Source organism: Meles meles, chromosome 21, assembly GCF_922984935.1.
Source record: "Meles meles chromosome 21, mMelMel3.1 paternal haplotype, whole genome shotgun sequence".
Classification (NCBI taxonomy): Eukaryota; Metazoa; Chordata; class Mammalia; order Carnivora; family Mustelidae; genus Meles; species Meles meles.
In genome coordinates this window covers 34,765,112-34,777,352 of record NC_060086.1, presented here as the reverse complement: position 1 = coordinate 34,777,352, position 12,241 = coordinate 34,765,112, and the positions used below count along the sequence as shown (strand labels likewise).

At 47.8% G+C, this 12,241-nt stretch overlaps 1 protein-coding gene across 2 annotated transcripts in view; it reads right to left on the bottom strand.

Annotated features, from left to right (window-relative positions):
• GSPT1 (G1 to S phase transition 1) overlaps nucleotides 1-11,830 on the bottom strand; it is a 37,165-nt gene extending 25,335 nt beyond the window's left edge. Inside the window, exon 1 of one of the 2 annotated variants that reach the window (XM_045993145.1) lies at nucleotides 11,191-11,830. In XM_045993145.1, coding sequence (XP_045849101.1) covers nucleotides 11,191-11,557 — 367 coding nt within the window. In that variant the 5' untranslated portion in view covers nucleotides 11,558-11,830. Of the gene's footprint in view, nucleotides 1-10,738; nucleotides 10,850-11,190 lie in introns of those variants that run through there. The other variant, XM_045993146.1, reaches the window with a different exon arrangement.
• Between the last annotated feature and the right edge of the window lie 411 nt (nucleotides 11,831-12,241).

Here is a 12,241-nt window from a genome sequence, read left to right as displayed (position 1 = left end):
CTCTCTGCCTGACTCTCTGCCTACTTGTGATCTCTCTGTGTCAAATAAAATCTTTTAAAAAAAAAATTTTAAATCACTGCACAGAAACACCTGTAAGTCTAGACAGTTTGGGGTCCAGTCTTCAACAAGGTGAAGTGTTGAAGAAAGTAATTTCCTGTTCCTGAAAGGTAAAGGGTGACCAAATTCTTCCGAAAGAAGTGACATGCTGAGTGTCACTTGGGAAGGTCCCTGTGGAGTGTAAAGAGGTAACTAGAGAGGGGGGAAAAAACACCACTGGCAGAAAGACCAACATCACCACTACAGGCAAGCGCGCCCCATGAACCTGTGACTGGTCCCACCAGAGAGGAGGGGCTGAGTGCAAAGATAACTGAGGCCTCATCTGGCAGGAGGAGGAAGTGAAAGGTCTACGATGACCCCAGCCTACATGATTAGAATATAAATAGAAACTTAAAAAAAAAAAATCATTTGAACAAGGTTTGGGAGGAAACCGGAATGATATTTCAGAAGTAACAGAGGTTACCTTTTTTTCGTTTTCCTGTTTCAAAGAAAAGTTTATGGGTAGAGGAAGGAAAAATTGCTCAATTTTTTCAGGCTGTGCTAAGTGAACCAAGTTCATGAGCCCTCGGGCTGGAGGGGGCAGCGCAGCGTCAGCGGTAAGGGGGGGCGCTAAGCTGACGCCTGCTTTAAAGGCCGGCTTGCCACTGGGAGTTGTGAGACGCGGCTCCCTCCCTGGAATTCTGGAAACCACTGGCCATCCACCTGACAGGACGCCGAAACAGCCACATGAGAGAATACATTTGCTTGGTGACTATTAAGTAACTCCTGGCACCAAGCAGTATTCAACAGGCGAGTCTCTCCCCACTAACCTAGCTGGGATACTCAACCCTACCAACCAGCACAACTATCAAATGTGTGCAGGCACCCACGAACCCACACAGCGCTGGAGGCGGGGGCAAAGTAACTCCAAATGATTTTTAACAAGCCCTGATGTGCTGACTCATTCGATCCCCTCCAAACACCCTGAAGTCCCTAACTGCAATCACTCGCATCTAACATTCGGACAAACCCGACCCAGCTGGGCTTTTCCAACTAGACAAGCGCCATCTCGACCGTCTTCAAACAGCCCCTGCTGAAAAACTGCTCGATCAAAAGTACACTGAGTCAGAGATGATGTAGTTAGTGTGTCAAGGCAGGAAAAAGATCATGTAGTAAGATACCCCAAACTGCGGCTGAGCTTTACAAAACCCAACAATACATATACCTGACCACCAAGTTCTAGAACCAACTCTTAGGTTTACAAATACACAATAGTCGCAGAAAACTGGAAGGCACTTCTCAGAATAATGACATCAGCCATGAGACCACCTCTGTGGCTGCAGAATGCACCTTAATGAAAATCTGCTCATGGCTTTATTTTTCAAAACATCCTATTGATAATATGTCTGCCTTAAGTTTGTAAAGCTCACGGGGACAGAGAGAGTCAAGCACCAAAATCAATTAAGTGCTTTATATATACCTTATGGTATTAAAGGGCCCCAAAATAAAAAGTTGACCATACCTTCCCCAAGGCGGAAAAAAGCTTTCCATGCATCCAGACACAGATCACATTATAAACCCAATGGCAGTGTTACGGACATTTGTGAACTGGTATTTTTCCAATAATGAACCAGAAAAATCAGATAAAACAAAATTTTTTTTCCAATTTAAACTTCTCAATATAATTGCATCCGGTCTTCTCACACACACACAAATACACCCACAGGTAACCCTTTCCAGTTCATTCTACTCAGATTTTATTCACAATGGATATCACATCCTGACTCTACTGGCACCAAGGAGCCCGGGCTTAGAATTCTACTAGGGCCCAAAGTCAACTGTTCACGGTCAACAAACAGATGGCCGTGATTTCTCAAGTCCCGCACAGTTCATATCCCCAGTGAAGGGAAAGTCAGTAAACCTCCCGAGGAGTAAGGAGTGACATTACGGTTTCATACTTGCCAATGGTGTTTCCATGTGCAGAAATACATCTTGTCAAGTATTCGAAAAAGGAACAATTCTAATTAAGTGGCAAAGTAATCAGTGCATCAGCGAGTAACCTGCCATATCCCAAATTAAAAGGGAAACTAATACTCTGGTTCATGATAAAGGAAGATTAATGAACTAGGTGTGATACTGGGTATATCACCACAAATTTTAAATCAAGAAGTGAAAGATGTTACCAGAACACTGTCAGGCAATATTACTGCCTGTGCTTTAACACCGATGATAATATGAATCTTAAAACTGTTAGAGGAGATCTGATCCTGGTGAAATGAGCCAGACACAAAGGGTCACATGCTGTACAATTTCACGCATATAAAATGTTCGGAATAGGTAAATCCACAGAGACAGAAAGCAGGCTGGTGGATGCCAGAAGCTGGAAGGGAAGGGAATGAGAAGTAACTGCTTAATGGACATGGGTCTCCTTCTGGGGTGGTGAAATTCTGGAACTAGACAGAGGTGGTGACTGCACAACACTGGCTGAATTGTCACTTTAAAATGGTTAACTGGGGGCGCCTGGGTGGCTCAGTGGTTGAGCGTCTGCCTTCAGCTCAGGTCGTGATCCCAGATTGAGCCCCGCATCGGACTCCCTGCTTGGCAGGAGGCCTGCTTCTTCCTCTCCCACTCCCCCTTCTTGTACTCCCTCTCGCTCTGTCTCTCTGTCAAATAAGTAAAATCTTTAAATGGTTAATTGTAGTTACATGGATTTCACTGTAATTTTTGTTTTTAAAGATGTATTTCTTTGAGAGAGCGAGGAGGAGAGGGAAAAGAGAGCAGCAGACTCCTCACAGAGCCTGCAGCCCAACACCAGGCTCAATCTCATGACCCTGAGATCGTGACCTGAGCGGCAATCAAAAGTCAGACGCTTAACCAACTAAGCCACCCAGGCGCCCCATGATTTCCCCATAATTTTTATAACAAGAATATATTTTTAAAAGGTCTGATCACGGCTGTTTCAGTCGACAGAGCATGAGACTCTGTCCTGTTAGCGAAATGGTTTGCTCATCAAAGAAAAAAATAAAAACGTCAGTGCTGTCACAGAAGTCACAGTGTGTTACACTGCACAGAAGTGAGAAGTGAGTTTCTGCCGTGATGGGCGTGTCCTCTTGTGCTGTGACACGACAGTCCCAGGCCACATGCGGCTATTAAGCATCTGAAAGGTGGTACCTCAACTGAGGGATGGAATTTTAAATTTGACTTAATTTCAATTAATTAGAGAGCCACGCGTGCACAGCTCTAGCTGCTCTCACACAGCTTCCTCCATTGTACCAACTGGGCACACCTGACGCTCCACTTTCGTCATACTCCAGGCCCGGCCCACCGCCTGAAGGCTATGATCCCTCCGCAGAACTCCTCTAGGACAGGACCCTCCCTTCAATTACAGGTGCTCACGTACAGATCTCCGCTCTGGTTCCCCAGGAGATCACAGACTTCCAGAACGATGGTAGTTTTCTGAAATGTGGAGACTTTTTTCTCTACTCCTGTAGTCCCCACAGGCTGGCCCAGCACACATACCATAGAAAATAAACACACAACTGATTTTACTTAAATTTTTCTGGCTTTTTGTTTTCGCAGGGTTAGTTCCTGGTGGTCTTATTGGTTCAGTTTTCTTTTTTTTTTTTTAAAGATTTTATTTATCAGAGATCACAAGTAGGCAGAGAGAGGAAGGGAAGCAGGCTCCCCGCTGAGCAGAGAGCCTGACACAGGACTCGATCCCAGGACCATGAGATCATGACCTGAGCCGAACGCAGAGGCTTAACCCACTGAGCCATCCAGGCGCCCCTTTGTTCAGTTTTCTCAGCAGTCCTGCGTTTACTATGTTCCCGTCAGGGCTCAAGAGAGTAAATGTGAGAGTAAATGCCATGTGCCAACTTTTTAACACGGGGTTAGAGAAACGATACCCAAGAGATGTGCAAGCACAGTGTGGTAAGGAAGGAGCCCTTCTCGGGCGCTCACGTGACCACGCAGTCTCACCAAAACCGCACGCTGAGGTGTTTTTCTCCCACAAACAAAATCAGAGAACAGTAAAGGCAGACATCAGAAAGAGGAGCCCACAGAACACGTACAAAGGCCCCTGGTTTTGCTCTAATTACCTAACACTCTAAAAATAAAAGGCATGATGTCACGGTAGTGAACACATCTGTTTTAATGATTTTACGTCATCGCTTCCCAAGACGTCCGAAGACGTAATTTCTAAGTATTTCTTTAGAGCACTGTCTCCGTCTGAGAATGTTACTCAGCTCCCACTGAGACAGAACACGGAGACAGTGCCATAGCCCACACACTCCGGCTCCTTTTCTGAAAAAAGCATCTCGGCCAAAAAGATCTTTTAATATCAAATCACCAGGAAAGGGCTAGCAGAGTAACCATTACGAGAACAGCTTTGAAATCAGACCTAGATTCTAACCGTGGCTCCTCCGTTCAGTCAGGGATATCACCTCACTAATTTCCTTAGCTTCTCTGAGCCTTAATTTTCTTATCTGTAAAATGTGATAACAGTACCTACCGTGTGGTGAAGACTCCACGTTAAGCAAGTGGTAACTGTTCAGTAAATTTATGATTACAACGAGCAGTTAAAAGACCCATAATAATTACAAAAATTTAAGAATGAAATACAAGAAAGGCAAATTCCTGACTGAGAAGACCCACGCTGTCTGGAGTATTAGCTCTAGGCATTCCCTCCTTCCCATTATTAAACAGCGATGGGTGCAGAGAGCCCTGAACGAGCAGTTGGCAACTGTGGATTCTAGAATGAACCATGGCATTAAAGCTATAAGTGACCTTAGGCCTTCACTTAGCATCTCTAGGCTTCAGTTTCTTTATCCAAAATGAGCCATTTTATGACTGCTGGGGTCACTCCTAGCCCTCACGTTCCAAAACCCTACTTACACAACGCCACGTACCAACCTGATTAGGCTTTCTGTAGAGTTAAGTCACACTGTATTCTTCAAACAACCCTACAACATTCATCTATGGTTTCTATCCCACCTATGTCAAAAACAATTCAAGGTATACTTAAAATACATCACCCGAAACCATTTCAGGCTGCCCCAGTAAGGTACAAAGAGAACAGAAAAACACGTATACGTAACCAGAATCAACCACCCAAAGGAGATGTAGACAGACCGCTTAGCAGTATGAAACCCACTGGAGTTCTGCAGAAATGGTCACTCAGGAAACTGCCCCAAGAACCCGCACAAGTACACACTTTTTGTTTGTTTCCAGCGAAGTGAGCTGCCATGCCCCGGCCGGGATGTGGCTGGGATTTGTGTCACCACTGTCAGGCCAGGCTAGGAACAGATGCTCAGAAAAATCTTACCGAATGTTTCTCTCACCTGGGAAGTAGAATTATGCTGGGAATCTCGTTCAACTTGGAGTAAGATCACAATTAGGTTTCCTCAAAACAAAGCCACTTATGAAAAAACCAAACACACCTACAGGCCAGCCACGCTTTGTTAAAATCTACTGAAAATAAGGATTCACACCTTGTATGAATCAATGATTGCAGAACAATGACTGTTCTCAGAACAATCAAGAACTAAGGGTGCCCGGGTGGCTCAATCGGCTAAGTATCTGCCTTTGGCTCAGGTCATGATCCCAGGGTCCTGGGATCGAGCCCCACTCCCTGCTTGGCAAGAAGCCTGCTTCTCCCTCTCCCATTCCCCCTGTTTGTGTTCCCTCCCTTGCTGTGTGTCTCTCTGTTAAATAAATAAAATCTTAAAAAAAAAAGAACCTTCAACTCGTGGCCAAATTCTTGCTTCCCGAAGATTTTAAGAACTGTGGAGAGAATGATGCAATCCTAAATTAACAGGCCCAACAGATACACCCCCAGGACTGCACTACCTCACTGCTGCTCATATGAAAGAGACAACAAGCAATGTAAAAAGAAAAGCCGCAATGCTCGTGGGGACCCAAGGCACAGCAGGATACAGGGGCACAGACAGAGGGGAGCTCTCCCTGTGCTGGGAGGAACCACTACACTGTCCACCTGAAACTGACACTGTGGGTCAACTGTGCTTCAAGTAACAAAAAGAGAGAACCAAGGCCCTACTCCAGCAAATTCCTAGCAAACTTAGTAAAATAGAGAACGTAAGGGTGGACTGTATATAAAATTAGATCTCAACTTAAAGGAAGTGTCCACAAAGAACACTTCGCAGAAAACAGATGTGTGGTTTTAGGATTAGCGAGACAGGACTGAAACAATTAACATAAGAAAATCCGTGGCCGATTCCTCCTCTCCGCTTTGAAAACCTCTACCCCCTCTGTATGGCCCTCTTACCACTTTGGGTCTGCCACAAGAGTACAATGGGTATTGGATCCATCCCTTCCTATGCTCCTTGAGGGATCACAAACTCTTAGTGGCATCCATGCAAGTGCTCAGCAAAGCATTCTGTGTTCTGAAGGCATGAAAACATCTGCTCGTTAATTACTATATATATAAGCAAAGCCACAGATTCGCATCTCAAAACATTCCACTAATTCCGCTAATTCACCCCAAAACATTATCAAACATCTTTCATTCCCTTCTTTTCAACCAGAAAGACAATACTATTTTAACACTTTAAGACTTTCCTCTCTGAGACACCTGGGGGGCACAGTTGGGTAAGCATCCAACTCTTGGTTTCAGCTCAGGTTGTATCAGTACGTGAGATCGAGTCCTACGTGGGGTTCCAGAGTCTGTTTGGAATTCGCTCTCCCTTTCCTTCGCCCCTCCCTCTTGTGTACACACACTTTCTCTAAAAAAATTAAAAAAAAAAAAGAAAAAAAAGGTATTTCCTTCCCAGTGAACAAAAGCAGGCAAAACAAGGGTTAAAATCTGTTCTCTACATTTCTCTAACTCGCTTGATAAATTTCAACTGCTGTCTTTTCATGCAGTATGATTCCAAAAAAGGTGAAAAAAAAAAATAAGCAAAGGACAAAAGAATGCAAAAAGCTATGTACTAGTAACTACTTTAAATAAAATCTGCCCCAAACAGGGTTTATTCCCAATCAAAATTTCTAACAGTGTGTAAAATCATGAAATAAGAGCCCAAATCCAAGAGTCTAATCATCAGTAAGTCAAGGCAGGAAAAGAAATAACCAGGAAGAACAGAAAGTTAGGCAGGAAAAGAAGTGACACTCCAGGAACAATACTGTCCCCTGATGTCCTCTGCTTATTCTGTTCTTTACCGTCCCATGGAAGTCTGAGAAATCCTTGACAGAATCGTTCTTGCAGGCCTCAGGTCTTACAGAAAGAGAAACAAATCTCAAGAATCTTATCTATTCTCTATCTAAACTTACCTCTCAGTTTCCACAGGTACCGTTTAATGTAAATAAAGTCTAAGAGCCCTTCTGGGCAAAACCAGTACTTGATTCTGGATCTTTTCTACTCTGGTGGCTCCGAAGAGGTCACCTTTGAGAGATGAGTGATTAACAAGCATTCACCAAATGGTGACGGCTGCAGAACCTTGTGAATATACGCTAAAACCACTGTGTACTTCTAAAAGGTAAATTGTATGGGACACCTGGGCGGCAAAGTCGGTTAAGTCACTGCCTTCACCTCAGGTTATGATCCCACGGTCCCCTAGGATCGAGTCCCGCATCAGCCTCCTTGTTTGCAGGGGAGCCTGCTTCTCTCTGCCTCTGCCTGCCACTCTGCCTGGTTGTGTGCTCTCGTGTGCTCACGCTCTCTTTCTCTCGGACAAATAAATAAAATCTTAAAAAAAAAAGATAAATTCTATAGTGAGTTTTAGCTCAATCATTAAAAAAAAAAAAAAAAAGGAAATCCCTTCCCCACAAAAAGCCATTCAGTAAAACTCAAACACTACAAAATAGACCATTTCTCTTCAAAATTCAAGTTTCACAATACAAGGTACAACACCTTAGAGACAGTTCTGAGGGCCTACTGAGGACTGCTGGTGTTAACTGTACTGCTTTCAATGGCAGTTTTGAGAGATGTTGAGGGTGGGCTGGTGGAAAGAACACCACGCCACTATTTTAGAAGCTCCAGCTGTTCCAAAAGTCCAGGTGCTGAGTACAGTCTGAATATGTCTCTCCCATAATCTCTATACTGAAATCCTAATGCCTAATGTGATAAAGTTAGGTGGGGCCTTTGGGAGGTCCTAGGTCATGAGGGTGGAGCCCTCACCAACAGGATTATCTTTCATTAAAAAAAAAAAAAAAAAAAAAAGGTCTCATAGAGCTCCCCATTTTCTGCCTTGAGACACAGGAAGTCGGCTGCTGGCTATCCAGGCCAGGGCTCTCACCAGAACAGGACGGGACCCTGATCTTGGGCTTCCCGCCTCCAGAGCCCTGAGCAGTAAATTTCTGTTGTTTAAAAGCCACTCAGTCTGGAGTATTTTGTTACAGCAGCCCAAATAAACCAAAACACCAAGTAACTCTGATCACCACTGCTAAATCTGTTTCTCATTTAACAAAGCAACAACAAAAAGACTGAACTGGGGTGCAAAGTGGAACTTCAAGTACATTCGATCACAGGAAATGTTAGTTCTAGTACAAGTAACCCATGTCTTTTGTTTTCATTCATTTCAGGACCTCTACTTTAAGGAGCATCACGTAGCCAATTTACTTGAGATCTGTAGAGAATTACACTTAAATGTGTTCTACTTAATCATTCCTTTGGAAACCTTTATTAAATTTTCAAAGGATTCAAGGTCAACACATGTCCAAGTTCTGACATGGGACAGCTAAAAACAGCTGAAGAGGCATAACCAGCAGCCCTCCAGTAGGCCTAATGACACCTTGGGAAAAAGCATCTTCCTCCTCTTGTTCAAGGACCACTGAAACTACTTCCCAAAAAAAAGAGAGAAGAAAGGAATGGAGGGAGGAAAGGAGGAAGGTGGGTAAGTAGAGAAAATGACGGATACTCATTCTAGACAAACATTCTACAGTCATTCATTCTGGTGCTCTACCTCTAGCAGACACCTTCCAGAGCCCTCCTGGGATTTAGTTTCCAAAACACACCCACCACAAATTCTGGCTATGGCTAACAAGGAAAACATGCTTGCCCTACTGACTATTTCTTCACTATAAAAAAACCTGCAAATTTCACGGTTCCTCCTTTATGAATTTCAATCTAAGTGCTACTTCCAACTTTTCCCCGGCTTCTTCCAAGCACAGTTCCCTGCTCTAACGGTGGTATTTTATGGACCTCAATGGGCTGGAACGTGCAATTCAACAGAACTCTGGACCTCAATTTAGAATATCTATTCTCTTCTAAATAAACATCCTACAGAGAAGCATTTTTTTTTTAAACATTAACAGACATTTTGTAGAAGCATCTGATAAAGTAACACCAAAACAGGTTTCTGATAAAGAAAGAAAAACCTGACACCATGTAAGGAATTTTCTTACCAACAACCACTCCCCCACACACTTTTACAACTCCCACTTCTAGTAGTGTCACAGAGGAAAGGGTTAAGAGGAAAGCTGAAATTGGCAAATTATCAGGAAGAGAAAAGCAGTCCCCCCACCTAAGAGGTAGTGCCTAGCCACTCAACAATAGCCATCATTCCCCACCACTGCTCTAGGGATGACTGTCCTTTGAGAGCTGAAGCGGAGTTCCAGGTTAGACCAAGCGGTGCTGGAACCTCCTAAGGAAGTAGGGGGGAGGGGCAAAAAGAAAATGGCTGGAAAAAGGGATAACGAACTAGCCTGGGCAGCCAAAACGGCTGGATCTAGGCAAAACAGAACAAAACCAAACAAAAAAACTGGATTTCCTTATTCAAAAAGAAAACATCAAGTGCCTATACAAATAAATCAGTCCAAAAAAAAAAAAAAAAAAAAAAAAAAACCAAATGCGAACTGTGTATTCACATATACACGGAGAAGTTATTTCTCCAAACTCTTTTTGCCTCTAGGGAAAAAACCACAGCAGAAGTTTGAAGTTCACCTACCTAAGAAATACCAACTTAGAACTCGAAAGAGAAATCAACAATCCAGTCTCACACACAAGTTGTTGAGAACATCTGGGACCCAGTCCCCAATACCCTGGGTAAATAATGGGAAGGACATTCCACCTTTTCCTTCCTTTTCTTTCTTTAAACTGATAGCGGCAGCTCCTAACATAAGCACCTGTCTCTGGGAGGTATAAAGTTCTCTCACTTGACATTCCTGTAAATCAGTTCCTGAACGCACGCCGTCACTGAAGCAGAACGCAGCACGATTTTTAAAGACTAACTTGAAACCACAGAAAGAATGCCTACCAGCGCTGATGAGAACGGCCCAAGACGACTAGGAGTCCTAACAAACGCTCAAGTGTGTGAACAGACTCGTCCTGGCCCATCAACAGAGAGAAAGAGCGAGTTACACCAGGCGGCCCGAATAAGGTACACGATTTTAACGCAAAGAAAACTCCGAACGTGTCACTAAGGAGAAAGGTCCGAGTCCCCACTTAAGAAAAGGGGCACAGAGATCAAGGCAGTCTCCTAACGCAGGAACGTTTAGGGGGGTAACCCTAACTTCCTGACACCTGGCGAACTTCACACGCCGACAATGCTACGGGTGAACAAGATCTTTGTATTGATGGCCAACAGTTTCTGCCGGATCACAAGGCTGCAATGCATCTTGGGATTCCTTCAGGACGGTTCCGTGTCACAGGCATTTAAAACGCAATTACAGCCTCAATAATAGAAACTGCAGCGAGGGGCTCTCCCGCCTCGGCCCAAGGGGAAGGGGGAACTCGCGCATTCGTCCTCACCAACTCCTCGGATCTCTCAACGCCCACCCGACCCCCTCGTGGCTCCATCTGTCCTCACTTCCAGGCCTCGTGGCACTGACCCGCCGCGGCTCCCCCTGTCCCATACGGTCCCCACTTCCAGTGGGTGGCTGCGGGCCCCCCCCCCGGGGAAGGGCGGCCCCCAGGCCCCGCGGGTGTCCCCCGCACGCCGCCTCCGCCCCGCCGGGTCCTCTGCCGCCGCCGCCCCGCGCAGGCCGCCTCCCCGGCCCCGGGCCGCCCCACCCAGGGCTGCCAGCGCCCGGCGCCGCTGTCAGCGCTCCACGGGCCGCCGGGCCCTGTGGGGCGCGCCGCCCGAGCCCACCGCACCCCACCCCCATCCTCAGGGGGCTACGGGCCCAGGCCGGCTGCTCCCGCCCTCGCAGGCCGGCTTCCTCCCGTGCCCAGAGGCCGCCCCGCGCGTCCCGGCCCTTTACCCGGAGGGCCTCCCGCGCCGCTGCAGGCTCCGTGGTTGGGGGCGGCGGCGCCAGCTGGGGGCGGCGGCTGCTGGGCCGGGCCCCGCAGGAAGGACGGCACGAACTCGGCGGCGTGGACGTTGGGCACGAAGGGCTTGGCGTTGACGTTGAGTTGCCGGCTGAAGGCCGCACTGAGGTGCTCACGCTGGGCCTCGGTCGCCGCCGTCGCCCCCGCCGCCGCCAAGGGGCCGCCGGCGCCGCCACACGGGCCCGGCCCGGGGGCTTCCATGTCCGCCTGGTCCCAGCAGTCGGGCGCCGAGTCGCTGCTGCTGCTGCCGCTGCTGCTCCCACCGCCGCCGCCGCCGCCACCGCCACTGCCCGGATCCATGATCGGGGGGGCCGTGTGTGTGGTGAAGAGAGGGCGGGAAATGGAGGCGGGGGCGACGGGCCGGGTAGGAGCAGGCCGCGCTGACCCGGCGAGGCGGCGAGGCAGAGGGGCCGGGGGCTAGCGACACAATCCCCGGCGTCGTCGCGGCGAAGGCTCCAGTCCCAACTCCGCACTCGCGACGACAACGGCGGCAGCGGCTCAACCCTCCTCGTGTGTGCGAGCGGATCTCCTCCCACCCAACCCCAACCACCTCGGACCGCCTCAGCGCCAACCCCACGCCGGCGCGGATTGACCCCTCCCCGCCACCCGTACCTTCGCCTCGGTAGTTCTTGGCCCTGCCCTTCCCCTTTCTGTCTATGAAGCGCAGCAGCAGATGGAACTACGAGTTCCGGCAGCAACCGCGCGACTCCGCTGCGGTTTTCCCGGGGGCCGACGGGAGTCGGAGTTCGGAACCCGAGAGCAACCGGAAGCGGCTCCGGCTCCCGGCAGGCAGCGCGAGGAGGAGGAGGTCCAGCAGTAGCTCCGCGGCCCCACCTGTCACCGGGTGGGGGCAGGGGCGGGGGCGCGTCCTTGCGCGACACTTCAATCGCGGGGTTGTCCTCGCCGTCCAGTTGGGCGCAGGATGAGGGGAGACGGACTGCAGTTCTAAGGCCAAAGCACATTGGTCCCCTCCTGGAATCCCTT